This window comes from Anolis sagrei, chromosome 3 (assembly GCF_037176765.1).
Source record: "Anolis sagrei isolate rAnoSag1 chromosome 3, rAnoSag1.mat, whole genome shotgun sequence".
Lineage (NCBI taxonomy): Eukaryota > Metazoa > Chordata > Lepidosauria > Squamata > Dactyloidae > Anolis > Anolis sagrei.
The window spans coordinates 159466944-159488648 of NC_090023.1; the positions used below are offsets into that span (position 1 = coordinate 159466944).

The following is a 21705-nucleotide window of genomic DNA, read 5'->3' on the forward strand; positions in this document are numbered from 1 at the left end:
ATGCATTCATGCTGGCCACATTACCTTGGAGGCATGTATGGACAATGCCGGTTCTTCAGCTTAGAAATGGAGATGAGCACCACCCCACAGAGTCAGACACAACTAGACTTCATGTTGGAGGAGAAACCTTTACCTTTATGAAACCTTTTGTGTAGTCCCTGCACCTCACCACATTGTCTTCAGCTTATTTCCATTACTGCAAACTAATTTGAAGGTACAGATTAGTTGTTACTGGAGTATCTGCATGGAGGAGAGATGGAGAGATGGAGAGGGGATGAAATATTGTCCTTCTCAGTAGATTCAAGCAAAAGCAAACTGTTTGCAGCCTTTCCTAGCTTCTCGTCCTTTCTCATTAATATCCTTTGTAATCTTGGCGACACTGATTTGTGTGACCACATGTGCCTTGGATTTCATCTGTGAAAAATTGAAGAATTTGATTCGAAGGATTAGAGCCTGAAATATTCATGTCTCCAAGTGAAAAGCACTTGTGACGGGGATGGCAAGAGGAAGACTGACAGTGGAGACTTATTTATCAACACTGACCTCCTCTTGAGGCATCCCAGTGACCATCTGAGGAACTTATCTCCGGTCACTCTTGAATGGTATATGGTGGTACTATCGGAACAAGAGTTCAGGGCAGGGCTTTAAGGGCACACACACACACACCTCTCACACACTGAATCATTCAGTGATGGAATGAATTTGCTCTAGATTTTTATCTCCAGGGTGCCAAACCTATTTTAGGGACAGGGTTCAGTGACTTGGATAGTTTGTTTAATCTTCAGACTAAAACTCAAAGTGGTTTGATCATTATATTGGCATAGTGCACGCACACACATACACACACACACGCTGCAGGGTTACCACACCATTTTCTGTCAGTGCCTAAAAGAGCAAGTTTGCTGTCACTTATACCTTTTGAATTATTGAGGGATAGATGGATGGATTTCATAAAAAAAAAACACTATCTTTTTGTGCTTGTGCATCGTTCAGGACAGCTAACTGAAGCCAATTTGAAAAATGCAAGGGAATTCCTAAAGAGAGAAAAAAAGTAGTGTAAGAAGTAAAACACATTGTTTTATTTAGAGCAAATCTACAATAATAGCGATACTTGCCCCAGAACATGGAAATAATATTGTTTGGGACTACACCTCCCAAAATTCCTCTGCTACAGTAAGCACTAATAAATGTTTCCAAGTTTTTTTCAAGACAGGAGGAAAGAAGATATATATTTGAACAGATACATCTCCATTCCTTATTGTAGAAGAAAACCTTACTTTTTTTGAAGATGCAGTGAGGAAGTATTACTCAGAGAGGTGATTTTGGATGTTGGTTCTTAACCATCTGCTACCAGTTTCTGGTCAGTTTCCAAAAAGGTCAGAAAACAATTTGTAGCCAGGGTGCACAAATAAAATCCATATTTCATTGCCTAACTGTTGCACTTCCCCCTCTCTCATTTTTTTGGAGAAAATGGGTGTGTGTGTGTGTGTGCAAATATTAAGTGATGGCGACTATTGTACAGTGTAATAGTCAATTTGAGGGTTCAGCCAAGTGGACAGGTGATAGTTCATCTGTCCACATGGCTGCGCCCTCAAAGGAAGCCCCCATGTAACTTAGGAAGTGAATTCACCCCCTTCCACCTCCCTTTTACCTCTTTTGGTGCTGTGGGGTTTGCCTCATCTCCCAGCCAAGTCACAGAAGTGAAATGGCACTCTCAGCCTTCATTCACTTGCCTGGGCTAGCAAATTAAGGGTGCAACTATTATGTGGAGAATGGCAAAACTCTGTTTTTCACTTCCCCAAAATGAGTGTGTGATTATTATGTGATGGCGACTACTATGGGATGAAATACAGTATGTCTTTGGCAAACTGGAGTGTGGGTGTAGATGCCAGTCTTCCAAATCAGATGTCTCAAGAAACTCTTTTGTAAGGCATTTTTTCAAAACAAAGGGACAAGGCTAGCGACTTAAGGGTGCAACTATTATGTGGAGAATGGCAAAACTCCGTTTTTTACTTCCCCAAAATGAGTGTGTGATTATTATGCAATGGCGACTACTACGTGATGAAATACAGTATGTCTTTGGCAAACTGGAGTGTGGGTGTAGATGCCAGTGCTCCAAATCAGATGTCTCAAGAAACTCTTCTGTAAGGCATTTTTTTTTTCAAAACAAAGGGCCAAGGCTAGCGACTTAAGAGTGCAACTATTATGTATAGAATGGCAAAACTCTGTTTTTCACTTCCCCAAAATGAGTGTGTGATTATTATGCAATGGCGACTACTACGTGATGAAATACAGTATGTCTTTGGCAAACTGGAGTGTGGGTGTAGATGCCAGTGCTCCAAATCAGATGTCTCAAGAAACTCTTCTGTAAGGCATTTTTTTTTTCAAAACAAAGGGCCAAGGCTAGCGACTTAAGAGTGCAACTATTATGTATAGAATGGCAAAACTCTGTTTTTTACTTCCCCAAAATGAGTGTGTGATTATTATGTGATGGCGACTACTATGGGATGAAATACAGTATGTCTTTGGCAAACTGGAGTGTGGGTGTAGATGCCAGTCTTCCAAATCAGATGTCTCAAGAAACTCTTTTGTAAGGCATTTTTTCAAAACAAAGGGACAAGGCTAGCGACTTAAGGGTGCAACTATTATGTGGAGAATGGCAAAACTCCGTTTTTTACTTCCCCAAAATGAGTGTGTGATTATTATGCAATGGCGACTACTACGTGATGAAATACAGTATGTGTTTGGCAAACTGGAGTGTGGGTGTAGATGCCAGTCGTCCAAATCAGATGTCTCAAGAAACTCTTTTGTAAGGCATTTTTTCAAAACAAAGGGCCAAGGCTAGCGACTTAAGGGTGCAACAATTATGTGGAGAATGGCAAAACTCCGTTTTTTACTTCCCCAAAATGAGTGTGTGATTATTATGCAATGGCGACTACTACGTGATGAAATACAGCATGTCTTTGGCAAACTGGAGTGTGGGTGTAGATGCCAGCCCTCCAAATCAGATGTCTCAAGAAACTCTTCTGTAAGGCATTCTTTCAAAACAAAGGGCCCGGCAAGTAATCTTTCTGGCAGTTTCCCTCTCAATGCCAATTCCTTTCAGTTTTAAAAAAAAATATTAGAAGGATACTGCTAAGGCTCTGTAACAAATCTCATACTTCTTCAGGAAGGAAGGAAGGAAGAGGTGGTTGCTAGCAGGACCTCATATACTGTTTCTTGCCCAGACTGCTGGAGTTGGCAAGTTCTCTACAGCCCTTGAAATATCAAGGAGTTCGCCTGTAATCAGGAGGAGGAGCCGGTTGTTCAACATCTGAAGGAGGAGAAAGGAGGTGGCTGAAGCACCGTCACTCTGGTTCTTACTACTTGCTTTGCTCTAATCTCAGACGCACAAGATCTATGTGGGGAAAAAGTTATCAGCTAGCACCTGAGGTTGAGAGCAAAGGAGAAACGTTGGCTATGATTGCCTGCTACTGCCAGCTCTAGATGTGAAGGCACCAGAGGACAGGCAAGAAGAAGAAACAGCTGCTAAGAAAAGTAGAGTTGGAGAATCAAATGCCTGCTGGGGATTCCAGGGCAGAATGAGAATGAGACCATGAACAGGACAGCTGGGACACCAGAGACAATACTATTAATGAACTTCTTCTAGGACTCATGTCTGGTAAGTAGTGTTACTTGGGAGTCTGTGTTTTGTTTGGGGTAAAGGCAGCTAAGTTCTCTTCCTTCTTCTAGAGTGCACCTCTAAAGAGATGGTTTGGACAGTGGAGGACTAGGAAGGAAAGAGGAAAGGAGTGGATAAGAAGTGTATTTGTCTCGTGTTTCACAAACACCACTCTTATTTGTACCACTCTTATATCTCTGTTCATGGGTAATACATGGGATATCACGCCTGAGCATGAAAAAGTGGTTAATGTCCCTCAGCCAACATGGTCCCTGTCTGGGAGATTTTGGGAATTGTAGTTAAACCAAAGTTTTTGCAGAACGGAGGGCATCTTTGCAAACTTCACCTATTTTCGCTCTTATACAAGAGGTCATAAGTTGATCCATCTTAGTATTTATAGTGTGGTATAGTGCAGGTTGAACACTCCTCCCAAAATGCAAAATACTCCAAAATTATCCACAGGGTGTCTGATACTTTTGCTTTGTTCCATGCACAAATGTTTTACAAATATTGTATAAAATTATATTCAGACTATATGTGTAAAGTGTATATGAAACATGAATGAGTTTCATATTTAGATTTGGGTTTCATCTCCCAGGTCTATGTACATATATGTAAATATAGGCATTCCAAAATCTGAAAAAATCCAAAATATTTCTGCTTCCAACAATTCAGCTAAGGAATAATCAACCAGTATAGTATAGTATAGTATAGTATAGTATAGTATAGTATAGTATAGTATAATATAGTATATTTTGTGTTTTCTAAAACAGATGGTAGTAAAATGCTTGAGACCTCTTATGGTGTAGAAGTGTCATTTAAATCCTAAACATCTCTATGTTGTTGCCTGATTTATATATGGACAGAACTATTTATTTCTCAATAAATATTTCTCCCCTTGGGGAGAGAGGGCAGGTTATTATAAATATGTAGAAACATGAATCTGAGCAGATACATTTATACAACACCATGAATTTGAAGCAACACAAAGACAGCCAGCTTTGCCTAAGGTATACTATATACTGTCCTCCCAACCCTGCTATATGCCTGTGAGACGTGGACTGTCTACAGACGTCACATGCAACTCCTGGAACGATTCCATCAGCGCTGCCTCCGGAAAATCCTGCAAATCTCCTGGGAAGACAAGCGGACAAACGTCAGCGTGCTGGAAGAAGCAAAGACCACCAGCATTGAAGCAATGGTCCTCCACCACCAACTCCGCTGGACCGGCCATGTTGTCCAGATGCCCGACCACCGTCTCCCAAAGCAGTTGCTCTACTCCGAACTTAAGAACGGAAAACGGAATGTTGGAGGACAGGAAAAGAGATTTAAAGATGGGCTCAAAGCCAACCTTAAAAACTCTGGCATAGACACTGAGAACTGGGAAGCCCTGGCCCTTGAGCGCTCCAGCTGGAGGACAGCTGTGACCAGCAGTGCTGCAGAATTTGAGGAGGCACGAGTGGAGGGTGAAAGAGAGAAACGTGCCAGGAGGAAGGCACGTCAAGCCAACCCCGACCGGGACCGCCTTCCACCTGGAAACCAATGCCCTCACTGCGGAAGAAGATGCAGAGCAAGAATAGGGCTCCACAGCCACATACGGACCCACAAGGAAATCCATAATGGAAGACCATCTTACTCGTCCAACGAGGGATCGCCTAAGTAAGTAAGTACTATCTACAACACACACAGGAAGAAAGGAATTATACAAATATAAAACTAACGTGATACAATTGTAAAATGAACATCATGTGAAGGGCACTGTGGGTTGCCGTTCCTTAAACGTGTAGACATGCTGATTTTACTACGTGGGATGAAGTCCTTAGGCAAGGAAGACTCAGAGGTGATATTTTGCCCAAACCTTCTGAAATATAGTCAGTGGCACCTGATATTTGCTTTTGGGTCGTTCCCAGATGGTGAAGCTGGGAGACACCTGTTCGGACCCCTGGCCTTTGACCTGTGGGTTCCCTCAAGGTTCCATTCTGTCTCCCATGCTTTTTAACATCTACATGAAACCGCTGGGAGAGGTCATCCGGAGTTTTGGAGTTGGGTGCCATCTCTATGCAGATGATATGCAACTCTACTACTCTTTTCCACCTAATTCCAAGGAAGCCTCTCGAGTGCTGGATGAGTGCCTGGCCGCTGTGGCTGTCTGGATGAGGAGGAACAAGCTGAAGATCAATCCCGACAAGACAGAGGTTCTCCTGGTCGATCGTAAACTGGATTGGGGTATAGGCTGGCAACCTGTGTTGGAAGGGGTTGTACTTCCCCTGAAGGCACAGGTCCGCAGTCTGGGTGTCCTCCTGGACTCATCACTTACGTTTGAGGCTCAGGCGTTGGCGGTGGCCGGGAGGGCCTTTGCACAATTAAGACTCGTGCACCAACTGTGACCGTACCTCGTGAAGGCAGATCTGGCCAGGGTGGTCCATGTCTTACTCAACTCCAGATTAGACTACTGTAATGCACTCTATGTGGGGCTACCCTTGAAAACGGCCTGGAAATTTCATTTGGTACAATGTGCGATGGCCAGGTTGTTAACTGGTGCTCCTTACAAGGAGCGGTCAGCCCTTCTGTTTAAGGAGCTCCACTGGCTGCTGTTTATTTTCCGGTCCCAATTCAAGCTGCAGGTTCTTACTTACAAAGCCCTAAACGGTTTGGGACCCGCCTACCTGTGTGACCGCATCTCTGTGTACGAACCCACACGATTTCTTCGATCATCTGGAGAGGCCCCGCTCACGGTCCCACCCCCATTGCAGGCGCGACTGGTGGGGACGATGGAGAGGGCTTTCTCGGTGGTGGCCCCTCGACTCTGGAACTCACTCCCCAAGGACATCAGACATGCCCCAACTCTGGCAGTCTTTAGGAGGAGCCTGAAAACGTGGTTGTTCTAGTGTGCCTTCCCAGAATAAGGAAACTCCCAGCAATATGTTCTTAAATACACTTTATTAATGATCTAGGATTGTCTGCATGCCCCATCCCTCTCCGAAAACTCTATCCTAGTCATATTTCACCTGTTCATGCTCAGCATTATTTTTAAAATTTTAATTATTACATTTGGCCCAGCCATAGATCTCTTATACGTCGTTGTGTTACTGTTAATGTTTATTGCTTATTTTGTGTTATGAGTTTATTTTATTGTTGTATTACTGTTGTTATTGTTTTTATTACTGATGTATTGTGGGCTCGGCCTCACGTAAGCCGCACCGAGTCCCTTGGGGAGATGGTAGCGGGGTATAAATAAAGTATTATTATTATTATTATTATTGTTGTTGTTGTTGTCTCCCATCCAAGAACAAAGATCAACTCTGCTTAGTTTCTGAAACCAGATGAAATTTGGTAGTTTAGGGCATTACGGCGAGTTGTACAACTGATTGTATTTCTTCATCTATATACCTTCTGAAGATAGTGTGCTGCATTGGGTTATCCTTGGTCTGCAAAATTGTTTGCGGATATGATCTAATGGATTGAGATTAGAACTTGAAATACTAGAATTCCACCAGAATTGCCTAGAGCAATTTGCTGCATTTCAGCATCTGTTTCCCCATCTTTAAAGTAGGAAGTATGCTGAGTGTGTGTTGGCACCTTCAGTCACCTGTTGACTTATGACAACCCCATGAACTTTATAGGTTTTCCTTAAGCAATAAATACTCAGAGGTGGTTTTGTCCATTCCTTCTCCTAAATCAGGCCTGTGCAATCTGCACCTCTCTAGGTGTTTGGACTCCAGCTCCCAGAAGCCCCAGCCAGCTTGTTTTAATGGTCAGGAATGTCCAAAACACCCAGAGGGACACAGGTTGTGCAGGCCTGCTCTAAAATATAGTCTACAGCACCTAGCATTCGATAACTGGAGCAACCTTGTTTTCTGCTGTCCTGGTGACTAGGATATGGAACAATGGCTTCAAACTACAGGAAAGGAGATTCCACGTGAACATTAGGAAGAAATTCCTGACTGTGAGAGCTGTTCAGCAGTGGAACTCTCTGCCCCGGAGTGTGGTGGAGGCTCCTTCTTTGGAGGCTTTTAAACAGAGGCTGGATGGCCATCTGTCAGGGGTGCTTTGAATGTGATTTTCCTGCTTCTTGAAGGCCCATGAGGTCTCTTCCAGCTTTAGGATTCTATGATTGTAATTGTCTCCCATCCATGTATCAACCAAGACTGACCCTACTTAGCTGCCAAGATCAGATGGAACCTTAAGAGTATTTATATCAAATATGTGTGAAACTTAAGTATTATAAATTATCTATAGTGAAAGGAGAAGACTGCAATCCTAAATACATCTTCTAAGAAGTCAATAATAAAAGTGAAGCCAGTTTACCTCTGTCTTGGATCAAGTTGTAAATGTTTCGGACATGTTCTGGACTGAGAAAATGTATATATATATATAAATGCTCTGTGCATAATGAGTACCTTAAAAACAAAAGAACCAATGAACGAAATCACACCATATTTGGCAACAAAATGTCTCACTACAAAATGAGTGACCATCACTCAAAAAATTATGATTTTGTCATTTGGGAGTTGTAGTTGCTGGGATTTATAGTTCACCTATAATCAAAGAGCATTCTGAACTCCACCAACAATGGAATTGAACCAAACTTGGCACACAGGCCTCCCATGACCAACAGAAAATACTAGAGCGTTTGGTGGGCATTGACCTTGAGTTCGGGAGTTGTAGTTCACCTACATCCAGACAGCACTGTGGACTCAAACAATGATGGTTCTGGACCAAACTTGGCACGAATATTCTATATGCCCAAATATGAACACAGATGGAGTTTGGGGAAAATAGACTTTGGCATTTGGGAGTTGTAGTTACTGGGATTTATAGTTCACCTACAATCAAAGACCATTCTGAATGAACCCCACAAATGACAGAACTGGGGCAAACTTCCCACACAGAACCCCATGACCAACAGAAAATACTTAAGGCCATCCAGTCCAACTCCCTTCACCAGGGCAAGAAAACGTAATCAAAGCCCTCCTGACAGAGAGCCATCCAGTCATAGATATAGATAGATATATATGATTCTCTCACATACAGATCAAGTATTATAGATTTGAAAGGGACTCCTAAAGATGGACAATTATATGTTGCATGTTCCAGAGTAGGCAAACCAGACAATCCCTACGTCAACACTGTCAAAGAAACATCAAGAAATACTGTTTACCCACAAGCATAAAGACATTACATATATTAGAAACCAGTACTTTCTAATTAATTTATTTTCCATATCACCAGACTGGACCACAGCAACGCGTGGCAGGGGACCGCTAGTAATCCTATAAAACCCTGACTGCTAATAAAGAATCAACAGTCTAGTTTATCTCTTTGGTAACTTATTCTTACATGTGGAGGCTTTTAATTTTGTATAATTACTTTTGTTTGATTTGTATTGTATTTCATGAAAGGTAAAGTTATCTTTAGAAGTGTTTTTAAGGCAGTGTTTCCTTGTTGTTTGTAGGATGGAGGGAATGTCAGTGTTGGTCAGAAGCTGCCACTTTGAAATGAAAAGATGTAATCGCATTATTGACATTATTGAAATATATGAAACAGCATCTCTTCAGTTCAGTTATTATACTCTGAAACATTTTGCCTGGCTCTCTCTAAGTAACTGAAGTATGCTAGAGGATGTCTAGACTATATAACACTGATCAAAGAGTTGAAACTGGTTTGAAAAACACTTCTCTTTCCATGCAGTGCAGACATGAATTCCTTTTGTCTTTTGGTCACCAAAGCTTGTATTTCAGAGAGGATCCAGTAGCAACCCAGTTGAGGCAATACATGGCAATATTATGAGAAAAGAAACTTACCTTCTACACAGCCCAATAATCCAGACCAGTCACCCTTGGGAGGAAAGATTGAATAGCATATTGTTCTTCTACCACAGTGTTTCTCAACCTGGGGGTTGGGACCCCTGGGGGGGTTGCGAGGGGGTGCCAGAGGAGTCACCTAAGACCATCAGAAAACACAGTATTTTCTGTTGCTCATGGGGGTTCTGTGTGGGAAGTTTGGCCCAATTCTATCGTTGGTGGGGTTCATAATGCAATTTGATTGTAAGTGAATTATAAATCCCAGCAATTACAACTCCCAAATGTGAAGTCTCATTTTCCCAAACTCCACCAGTGTTCACATTTGGGCATATTGAGGATCTGTGCCAAGTTTGGTCCAGATCCATCATTGTTTGAGTCCACAGTGCTCTCTAGATGTAGGTGAACTACAACTCCCAAACTCAAGGTCAATGCCCACCAAACTCTTCCAGTATTTTCTATTGGTCATGTGAGTCCTGTGTGCCAGGTGTGGTTCAATTCCATTGTTGGTGGAGTTCAGAATGCTTTTGATTGTAGGTGAACTATAAATCCCAGCAGCTACAACTCCCAAATGTGAAATCTCATTTCCCCAAACTCCACCAGTGTTCACATTTGGGCATATTGAGGATCTGTGCCAAGTTTGGTCCAGATCCATCATTGTTTGAGTCCACAGTGCTCTTTAGATATAGGTGAACTACAACTCCCAAACTCAAGGTCAATGCCCACCAAACTCTTCCAGTATTTTCTATTCATCATGAGAATTCTGTGTGCCAAGATTGGTTCAATTCCATCATTGGTGGTCAGAATTCTCTTTGATTGTAGGTGAACTATAAATCCCAGCAACTATAACTCCCAAATGACAAAAATCAACCCCATCAGTATTCACATTTGGGCATATTAGGTATTTGTGCCAGTGAATGAAAACGCATCCTGCATACTGGATATTTACATTCCGATTCATAACAGGAGCAAAATGATAGTTATGAAGGAGCAATGAAATTAATGTTATGGTTGGGGGTCACCACAACATGAGGAACTGTATTTAGGGGCATTAGGAAGGTTGAGAAACACTGTTCTACCGGCTAAACTGGACAAACGGCATCATTTGTGTGGGTGTGTATATGTGTTGTGGGGAGCCATCCTTTTCCCCTACAAAGCCTCAAATGATGTACCACATCATGTACTGTCATTCCCAGAGGCACTTCAGCCCTACATTGAAAGCACTTCGTAGCCCTGGCTTAATTTTTCAAAAACCCAGAAATAGCAGCAACAACAAAATCTGAAAGCTTTGGAAATCTCTTATAGATATAACGCTTCCCCTTCCTAGTGAAACTTACCTGAACCAAATCCAGATTGAAGCATTGCTTTGAAAGGAGATACTGGGCACAGCTGCCTGGGAGTCAGCTGCATTAAGATCACTACTGACCGAAAGGTAATGAGTTCGAAGCCAGCCCGGGTCGGAGTGAGTGTCCGAACAATTTGTGTAGCTTGCTGTCGACTTTGCAGCCCGAAAGACAGTTGCATCTGTCAAGTAGGAAATTTAGGTACCACCTACATGGGGAGGCTAATTTAACTAATTTTCAATGCCATAAAAATCTCCAGCAAGCCTGCTGAGGAAGTGCTTCATCAGTGTCACAAATGGACAGTGAAGCAACAGCTCCCCTGGTGGCCAGAATACCCTCATGAAAAAGTTTAACTAATTTACAATGCCATAAAAATCTCCAGCAATCCTGCAAAGAATGAGGAAGTACTTCATCAGTGTCACAAATGGACGGTGAAGCAACAGCTCCCCTGGTGGCCAGAATACCCTCATGGAAAGTTGGAATGTTAAATGTTAAAATAGTGTCTGTCTATATATGTTGTGTGTCTATGGCATTGAATGTTTGCCATGTATATGTACATTGTAATCCGCCCTGAGTCCGCTGCGGGGTGAGAAGGATGGAATATAAATACTGTGAATAATAAAATAAAATACTGATTGGGATATGGTCCCAACTTAGCATCAAAGATGTAAATGGAAATAATGGCTTCTTGGCACATCAGACATTTTAATACACATTCTCCTCCTCCTCCAGAATTAGATCTATTTTACAATAATGTTTGGACTGCTTCTCCAGTCCCTGATCAATGTAATACATCTATGAGGCTGAGACTTTTCTCTGTCATATGTGTGTTTACCAGTGGCAAACCTATCTCTTGTGTGCTCTTAACTACTCTTTACCACCATAGGCAAGATAGTATTTGTCACCCTGCCAGAGTAGTTTGCATTTTTGTTAGATTTCCTATTTCCTGGTCTCCACGCATTTGTATCTATACCTGTTTCATTCCATGAACTTTAAAAAGTGGAATGGAGTTCAAACAAGTAAAGGGGGAAATAAATTGGGCTCAAAAGGTGTCTTTAACATTCCCACCTCACCTTCTCTTTCCATAATGTTTTATAATTCTTGCACAGGGATTTTACAAGGGGGATGTAAACAATATAGCTGGATCCCACTCAGAGACAGCCCTAAACCAGATGCTGAATCTGATCTTTTACTATCGACCTCATCAGATGGAGGCGAATTCACTGGCATATGCCAGTTCACCTATCCTTTTATGATGGAGCTCGCCATCTCCCATCCCATGATGTATTCCAACTTCCAACAAGGCATCATCATAAAAGGAAATGTGAACTGGCGCATGACCCTATGGCAGCAACATGGGAGGCTTCCCGTGTTGCCTTAGATCAATGGTTCTCAACCTGTGGGTCCACAGGTGTTTTGGCCTCCAGCTCCCAAAAATCCCAGCCAGTTCTGGGAGTTGAAGGCCAAAACATCTGGGGACAGATGAACCACTGCCTTAGATCAACAAGGGGAAGCCTGGCAGTCAATGCTTTCCCCTTTGGAAAGGGGACTCAAGTGAGTCGGGCATGGGGCGACAGGTTGTGCACATCTATGGCTATTTTGGCAACACATTTGATGAGGTTGCTTGTCAAAATTGAGAGACCATACAGAATTAAAAATGTATTATTCTAAGAATGAGTTATTTGTTTGTTAGTTTCTTGTTTTAGTAATCCCATATAATCTGGGATCTGACAGTGGAGGATGTTGAAATCAATCTGATACTGGGAAGAGGGTTTTGAATGTGTAAAAAGTTATCTCTAACATGCATACATACATACACACATACATATAATCATCATTTTAATACTGTAAGTTGCTTCTGGATGCTAGAAATTGGGTGCTAGAATTAATATCATACAAAAGCTGACTGGCACAACCTGGGGATCACAACCAGATACAGTGAAGACATCTGCTCTTGCGCTTTGCTACTCTGCTGCTGAGTATGCATGCCCAGTGTGGAACACATCTCACCACGATAAAACAGTGGATGTGGCTCTTAATGAGACATGCCACATTATCATGGGGTGTCTGCACCCTATACCACTGGCAAAATTATATTGTTTACCCAGAATTGCATCACCTGACATCCACTGGTGTTAGAGACCCAAAATTGGGTCTTCTTAGGTCCACATCATGGGAACACGTAAGGAAGGAGACAGTCCCAAAAAAGATCAAAAAGCAAGGTTTATTTTAGTTTCTTCTTGAAGAAGACAGACAGCCTGGCAGCATACGCAGATGCTACCCTTCAAGTGACTGTCGCGCCCCTCCTCTTTTTCTGCTGACTTTTATACTCAAGTAATAGGTCATGGAAAGTACTCTCTTTCCAGCCCCTCTCCCTTGACCTTTTGATGGAAAGTACCTTCTTGTACCTGCAGACTCTGCGCTTAACCACAACCTTTGAACTTAACCACAATACAACTTCCGACCTCTACATGTCACATCTTGTTTCTTAAAAACATTTTCTTCCCTGTTGCTCCTTTTCTACAGAGAAAGGGTATGTTTCTCTTTTGCTGTTAATTTCATTCAAAGCCCCTTGCTTAGCATTTGCAAATTTCACTCAAAGACCCTTTCACTGGAAAGTAGCAACTAATAGTGAAAGGACCAAGGCAGTGACATCTCCAGCCCATCCCCTGTTTGGATATCAGCCAGCACGCCAATGACTTAAATCAAGAAACAGTTTTCTAAGATCTACAGAGACACTCGCTGGAACACCTCAGCAAGCGAGAGTCCAAAAGTGGCAGGCTCAAACCCAGAACTTCAATCAATGGTTGATACCAAATGAGAAACTGGGCGCACAGAAAACTTGGTGACTTGGAAGCACTGAACAGACTGTGTTCTGGCACCACGAGATGCAGAGCCAACCTTAAGAAATGGGGCTACAAAGTGGAATCCATGACATGCGAGTGTGGAGAAGAGCAAACCGCAGACTACCTACTACAATGCAACCTGATCCCTGCCACATGCACAATGGAGGACCTTCTTGCAGCAACACCAGAGGCACTCCAAGTGGCCAGCTACTGGTCAAAGGTCATTTAATAGAATGCCAAGTTTGCAAACTTTGTGTGTGTGTTTAAAAAAAATGCAATGCAACTGTTTGATTCACTCCTGACATGATAAATAAAATATCATTTTTATAATCCACACTTTAATAATCCTTCCAAAATTAAAATAGAAATGATGCCGTTCCTAGTGAATTGATTAGTTGAAGCGTTTGCAAACGTCAGTTTCAAGTAGTCTTTGGAGAAAGTCATCACAGATAAACTAAAGCAAACCAGATAGGTTCCTATAATGTGGAGACTAATGTGTGTCAAATAGTAATTATCACAAAACAAATGACTGAGTCAACAAAATGAATCATTTTCTTTACAAAAGACACCACACAGCATTGCCTGTCCTTAGTATTATAACAGAGTTGAGTTGTAAGAGTTGAAATATAAGGGAAGGATACATCAGCGGAACAAAAGAAAAAAAAACCCTTCACCATAAATCAACTGTTAAATGTTTTCTAATGGCAGTTGACGTGAACCATATTTTTAATAATTGTAAAATGATCATGTTTTATTTAAGTCAATTGGTTGCTAATGTTTCCTGATGTTCCTCAATTGATGCTCGTGTCTGGAAGTGTTGTTGTTGTTTTTTGAAAGAGCCCATTAAAGCTGGAAAAATACTGAAAATCAGGAAATGTTTTCTTCCAGCTAGGATGAAGCTCAAGTCTAGCAAAATGAAAAAGAAAATGAGAATAATTTGAATTTGAAATATGGCTAACATGAAAAGGTCATTGATTACTTTGCTGCTGAAGAAATGGATCTGCATTTACCACTTTTTAGTCCAGACATACCAGAATATGGCACAATTACATATCAAACAAGTTGCAAAATTTTTCTGTTGATAACAGAAAATAACAGTATATATGACACATGAGGTGTCATACATACAGGATTCAAGTTGTCCAGAAGTTTTATGGCCATCTGATTTACAGGAAACTGTTAGAGACCCTAAATTGGATCTTCTTATGTCCACATCACGGGAACACGTAAGGAAGGAGACAGTCCCAAAAAAGATTTTTAAAAAAAGGTTTATTTTAGTTTCATCATGAAGAAGACGGACAGCCTGGCAGCATACGCAGATGCTACCCTTCAAGTGACTGCTGCGCCCCTCCTCTTTTTCTGCTGACTTTTATACTCAAGTAATAGGTCATGGAAAGTACTCTCTTTCCAGCCCCTCTCCCTTGACCTTTTGATGGAAAGTACCTTCTTGTACCTGCAGACTCTGCGCTTAACCACAACCTTTGAACTTAACCACAATACAACTTCCGATCTCTACATGTCACATCTTGTTTCTTAAAAACATTTTCTTCCCTGTTGCTCCTTTTCTACAGAGAAAGGGTATGTTTCTCTTTTGCTGTTAATTTCATTCAAAGCTCCTTGCTTAGCATTTGCAAATTTCACTCAAAGACCCTTTCAAAATCAATCCATGCTGTCAGTGTAGGAAACATCCTTTATATCAGTGGTTCTCAACCTGTGGGTTCCCAGATGTTTTGGCCTTCAACTTCCAGAAATCCTAACAGCTGGTAAACTGGCTGGGATTTCTGGGAGTTGTAAGCCAAAACACCTCAGGACTCACTGGTTGAGAACCACTGCTTTGTATGAAAACAATGTTGTCTGTTTTATAGTGTTGCATAAGGGTCATCTACCAATATCATCATTGAATTAGGAGCTCCCAATATTTATTTATTGATCGTGTCAGGAGCAAACCAAACAGTTGTATTATAGTTTTAACAAACAAACAAACAAAACACAAAGTTTGCAAGCTAGTTGATGAAATATCCTTTGACCAGTAGCTTGCCACTTGGAGGTCCTCCATTGTGCATGTGGCAGGGCTCAGGTTGCATTGCAGCTGATGGTCTGTAGTTTGCTCTTCTCTGGTGGCGCAGTGGGTTAAACCCCTGTGCCGGCAGGACTGAAGACCAACAGGTTGCACGTTCTAATCCAGGGAGAGCACAAATGAGCCCCTTCTATCACTGAACTGCCCTGAAGTGCATAGCTGGTTTTTGCTGGTGGGAATGAGAAACCATCTATATAAATAAAAATGTAATGTTCGTTTGTGGCATTAACATAACTCAAAAACCACTGGACAAATTGCCACCAAATTTGGCCACATGACACCTACTAACCCAAGGAGTGACTATCACTTGTTTTTTTAAATTTTTGTCATTTGGAAGTTGTAGTTGCTGGGATTTATAGATCACCTACAATCAAAGAGCACTCTGAACTCCAGCAATGATGGAGTTGAACCAAACTTGGCACACAGGACTCCCATGACCGACAGAAAACACTAGAAGGGTTTCGTGGGCATTGACCTTGAGTTTGGGAGTTGTCGTTCACCTACATTCAGAGAGCACTGTGGACTCCAACAATGATGGATCTGGATCAAATTTGACACGAATATTCCATATGCCCCAAAATGAACACAGATGGAGTTTGGGGGAAGTAGACCTTGACATTTTGGAGTTATACTTACTGGGATTTATAGTTCACCTACAATCAAAGAGCATCCTGAACCCCACCAATGACAGAATTGGTGAAAACTTCTCACACAGAACCCCCATGACCAACAGAAAATATTTAAGGCCATCTCTTTTTTGGGAATATTTCTTTTCATATTTTTTCAAAAGGGTGTGGAAAGGAATACAGGGAGGGGTGGGAGTGTTAAGATTAGCGTTAGTAAATCAGTAAATCTTAACAATCCCTATATCTATATCTCTTTTACATATATATATGTGTGTGTGTGTGCTCTGTTCATTTTGAGGGACACCATAACGCAAAAGCTGTTGGACTAATTGCCACCAAATTTGGCCACAAGACACCTACTAACCCAAGGAGTGGCCATAACTTTTAAAAAAATTGGTTTTGTCATTTGGGAATTGTAGTTGCTGGGATTTATAGTTCACCTACAATCAAAGAGCATTCTGAACTCCACCAGAGATGGAATTTAACTAAACTTGGCACACAGGATTCCCATCACCAACAGAAAACACTAGAAGGTTTGGTGGGCATTGGCCTTGAGTTTTGGAGTTGAAGTTCACCTACATCCAGAGAGCACTGTGGACTCAAACAATGAAGGATCTAGACCAAACTTGACACAAATACTCCATATGCCCAAATATGAACACAGATGGAATTTGGGGGAAATAGACCTTGACAGTTAGGAGTTGTAGGTGCTGGGAGTTATAGTTCACCTGCAATCAAAGAGCATTCTGAACCCCACCAATGATAGAATTGGGCCAAACTTCCCACACAGAACCCCCATGAACAACAGAAAATGCTGTGTTTTCTGGTGGTCTTCAGAGACCCTTTTGACATCCTCTCGAGACCCCTCCCCCCAGGGGTCCCAACTCCCAGGTTTAAAAACACTGACTTAACGCCATCCAGTCCAACTCCTTTCACTAGAGCAAGAGAACATAATCAAAGCTCTCCTGACAAAGAGCCATCCAGCCATAGATATAGATATATATGATTCACACACACACACACAGATATAGTATCACAGATTTGAAAGGGACCCTTAAAGATGGACAATTATATGCTGCATGCTCCAGAGTAGACAAACCAGATAATCTCCACATCAACACTGACAAAGAAACAGCAAGAAATAATGTTTACCCACAAGCATCAAGACATTACATAGATTAGAAACCAACACTTTCTCATTACTTCATTTTCCAGATCACCAGACTGGGCCACAGCAACATGCGGCAGGGGATGGCTAGTATAGGATAAAAACAACAGAAAGGTCAATATGGTGGCAGGGGCACTGCTGTTGAAGTGCCACGTATCTTTCTAGAACAGGAAACATATGCATCCTTTAATTCTGAGTGTGTTCCACTTTGATTTGCAATGTGTGTGCATGTTTCCCAGTTGGAGTCCTTGTCTGAAGTTGAGGGGAAAAGGAAATGAATAACATTCATGGCATGGCTTGATGCCCAATATCTCAAATCCTTGTAAATTTGCCCACTCTACCCCACCCACCCACTCATTGCTTCCACCCTCCTAGTCATGTGAAGAGTTTATATGAAACAAAAGAAAAATATATTTATTAGATCCATGGGAATATTGTATTTTACCCAACATATATGCTTTCTCAGTGTGTGTCTACTCATATCGGAAAAATCCAAAGTACACATTGTGGTGAAACCTTTAGTAAACCAACCCGAAGGTGATAAATTTATCATGCTGCCTTTTCAAATTGACTGGCTTCTTTATCAGACAAAATGATAAAAAAATGTTGAGAAACAGAACTTATGTTTGAGTCATAGGTTTCCATCTCTCTTGCTTGAGATGTTATAGAGAGAGGGTCTATGGAGATGGAAAATTATCTCTCTTAAAAAAATAGCTGTGAAGTGACTGGGAAAAAGACAATGAAATTTGCATCCACAAAGTATCTGTATCTTCCTTTGAAATCGAGGCCTTTTCCCATTTCTGTGAGGTCTCTGTTTACTATGTGAGTTTCAGTTTATGTTATTATGTCGCATACTATCTTCTCGTGGGAAATGAACTGAGAATGGGACTGGTAAGGATAGTGTGCTGGTATGGCTGTACCAGGAGCTCCAAATTTATTTGCTTTGTATTAAATGTTTGATTGCAGTCCTAGATTTCAGGGACTTTGCAGAAGGGTGGCTTCTTTTGGTTGCAGTCATAGGGCAAGTCACCTGTCCATCATCGTTAAGTTTTGGTCCTGCCCCTTGCTCAGGGCATTTGGGAAGGGAAGGGAGCCATTTTTTAGTTAGTCTCAGCAAGGAAAGCTAATGTACAGGACGTGTCCAAGCTTCCCCTGCACAAAAGCTTCAACCCTTAAGACTTTCTGGGGGAAAACAATCTTAAGAGCAAACCAGAAAACTCCAGGGAAGCCTCCCCAAAGCTTTGAGGACTTTCCGGGGGGAAACAGTCTTAAGAGTCTCCAAAGATTTCCAGGAAAACAGCCCTAAAGACCAAAGAACTCCAGCTGGAGAATATCTAAGCCTTTACTGGTAGGTCCACTCGGTGCTTCGAGACGCCATTCGACCCGGTAGCAGAGCCCACATCAGTAAGGGTTAGATTACAGTCAGCCTGGGAGAAGTTAAAAAGGAGATTTTCCTTTAAAGAAGAAGTTATTGAAGACAGTTGCCTGTCCTTCGTGGGCAAGATTAGGAATTCACCAGTTGCCTAAAAGCCTGGAATCATTTGTTTAACTTTATTGAAGACAAGAGAAGTTTCTGTTTGATTGTTCATTAAGAAATCATAACTTTGCTATACTTCACAAGCCATCTCAAGATCATTTGTGGTGGAAAACCTCTGAGAACTTCTCCTTGGGCCCCCTGGTTTCCCTCTGGGCAAAGGTTGCATGTCCTGTTTAAAGACAATTCTTTACAGGCCCAGCACGCGACAGAACAGATAGGCTTTATTCTTTTAAGAGCTGGCACCAGGGAACACATTTAGGCTTGATGTCATTCATTCCAACATTTCACAGATGAGTTGTTGTAGGTTTTTCGGGCTATATGGCCATGTTCTAGAAGCATTCTCTCCTGACATTTCACCTGCATCTATTGCAAGCATCCTCATGAGGATGCCTGCCATAGATGCAGGCGAAACATCAGGAGGGAATGCTTCTAGAACATGGCCATATACCCCGAAAAATCTACAACAACCTAGTGATTCCAGCCATGAGAGCCTTCGACAATACATTTCACAGATGCATTTCAGGACACAGGTGACTGAAGTACATCAGAGCGTGGCCAATAAGGTGCGCCCAGGCAACAAGACGCAAACATTACTAATGGCAAATAACTCACAAAACTATTATTTTAAGCAAAGAAACATTCAAGCAAAGAAACATTGGATTTGGGAAGGGTAGGTTTTCTCCCTCTTTTCTCCCTCCTCCTGGATTAACTTCGCAGAAACTACTTCAGGACTATGAACTAAGGATCTCATCACATTGATGAGGAGCAATGGGGGAATTTGTTAGCCTCAGTGGCAAATCCACAAGGCAGGAAGGCAATCTCATTACCCTACACCCAGCATCGCCCATAACAATGCTTGGGGAAGCATTGCCACACATTGCCACACAGCTTCTCTCCACACTAGCCCTATTGCTTCGTATGGAACATGGGAAACTTCATGTGTTCTAGGTTGCAGAATGCTTGCACCACAGTTGAACTACGGAGCCCCGCCGCAAGAAAGTGTGTGTTGTGAGATGGGTGTTTTGAGACTCCGTAGATCAGCTGTAATGGTGACCCATGTGATGAAGTGATAAATCTGCAACCACTGGTGTAAGCTGAGGGTAAAGAGTGAAACTGGGAGAAAATGAGACAACTGAAGATTAGCCAGCACTTTCCTAGCCAAATCAAGATAAATTGAGAATATATCATACCAATGGTGTCCTTTGTTTTGTTTTTGAACATTTTGACTGTTTATCTGTCTAAACACATCTCCATTTACGGACCACTGCAGAAACTAAGATCTTCTGGGGAGGCCCTGCTCTTGGTTCCACCACCATCACAGACGTGTTTGGCAGGGACGAAAGACAGGGCCTTCTCAGTTATTGCCCCCCTGTTATGGAACTCCTTTCCTGGCAATATTAGATCAGCTCCCTCCCTCCTGTCCTTCAGAAGGATGGTGAAGACCTGGCTGTGGGACCAAGCCTTTGGGACAGTGGAATGAGGCAAAATGGAGTCCTGAGATGGTTTTTAAGCAACCTTTAAGGTGACTATAAGTGATTTTAATGTTTGTATATATTTATGATTTTCTGCTCCAGCATTGAATGTTTGCCATATATATGTTGTGCTCTGCCCTGAGTCCCCTGCAGGGTGAGAATTATTTTAAATGTTTTAAATAATAAATAAATAAATAAATATTTCAATATATCTATTTTTTGTGTGTAATCAGAACAGGTAGCTGCTGTAGTAGGTGGTGTGGTAGGAGGAATTATTCTGCTGGTCCTTATTGGAATAGCTGTGTACCTCTTTTGGAAGAAAGTCTACCTCAAAGCTTCTTATGAAGAACTTGTTGAATCTGCTTCCCCTGTCCGGCAGGACACAGTTGCCACCGAAGCATCTTCTTCACCTCATCCTCCAAAGGCAAGGTGATGACTCTCTGTCCATGTAAATCCTAGGGAAAAAATGGGATGATAAATTAGCATTCCAGGGACCTTTAAGCATTGCAGGATTAATTTTCTTAAAGCTCCTATATTATCCAATCAAACATTATCAATGGACCCTAGTTATGGGTTAGAAATTGCTTTGGCCACCTTAGTTATGCTGAGAGTTATATGACGGAGTGTGCTTCTATTAGTTCTGCTGGACCTCCTGGCAATACCATCAACCATGATATTCAGTTTCCTTGCTGCAATGGGTCCTAGAGCAGTGGTTCTCAACCTGCGGGTCCCCAGGTGTTTTGGCCTACAACTCCCAGAAATCTCAGCCAGTTGACCAGCTATTGGGATTTCTGGTGAAATGGCAGGGAAAAGGGATTGAGGAAAGGAGACACAAAGAGAGGTCCTGGAGGTCTGAAAAGCACAGATTTATTACCAGCTGGGGTCCTGGAGTGGACTAGCACCCAAAAGCAAACCAGAGCAAATGATAGAGGCATTGACTGTGCCTTTTTAAGATTCCAGGTTCAAGCAAACAAAGAACATTGTTAGTACATACATTAACGTCATTCTAGTAACGTCATGCTAGTACATACATTAACGTCATTCACTACGTCATCTTAGCATCAAAGAAATATCAAGTTCTAACTTCCAACATGCAAAAAGGCATGTCTGTGTATTTCTAGGAGCAGCCTGCATCCATCAGTCAAGGGGCCCACTTTGAGTTGTCAGGAGGGAG

General features: G+C 41.9%; 1 protein-coding gene across 1 annotated transcript in view; it reads left to right on the plus strand.

Annotated features, from left to right (window-relative positions):
- Positions 1-3258: 3258 nt before the first annotated feature.
- The window catches only part of SYT15 (synaptotagmin 15), a 35120-nt gene continuing 16673 nt past the window's right edge, over positions 3259-21705 (plus strand). The window contains exons 1-2 of the mRNA XM_067466323.1: positions 3259-3661; positions 20765-20960. Coding sequence (XP_067322424.1) covers positions 3655-3661; positions 20765-20960 — 203 coding nt within the window. The 5' untranslated portion in view covers positions 3259-3654. The remainder of the gene's footprint in view (positions 3662-20764; positions 20961-21705) is intronic.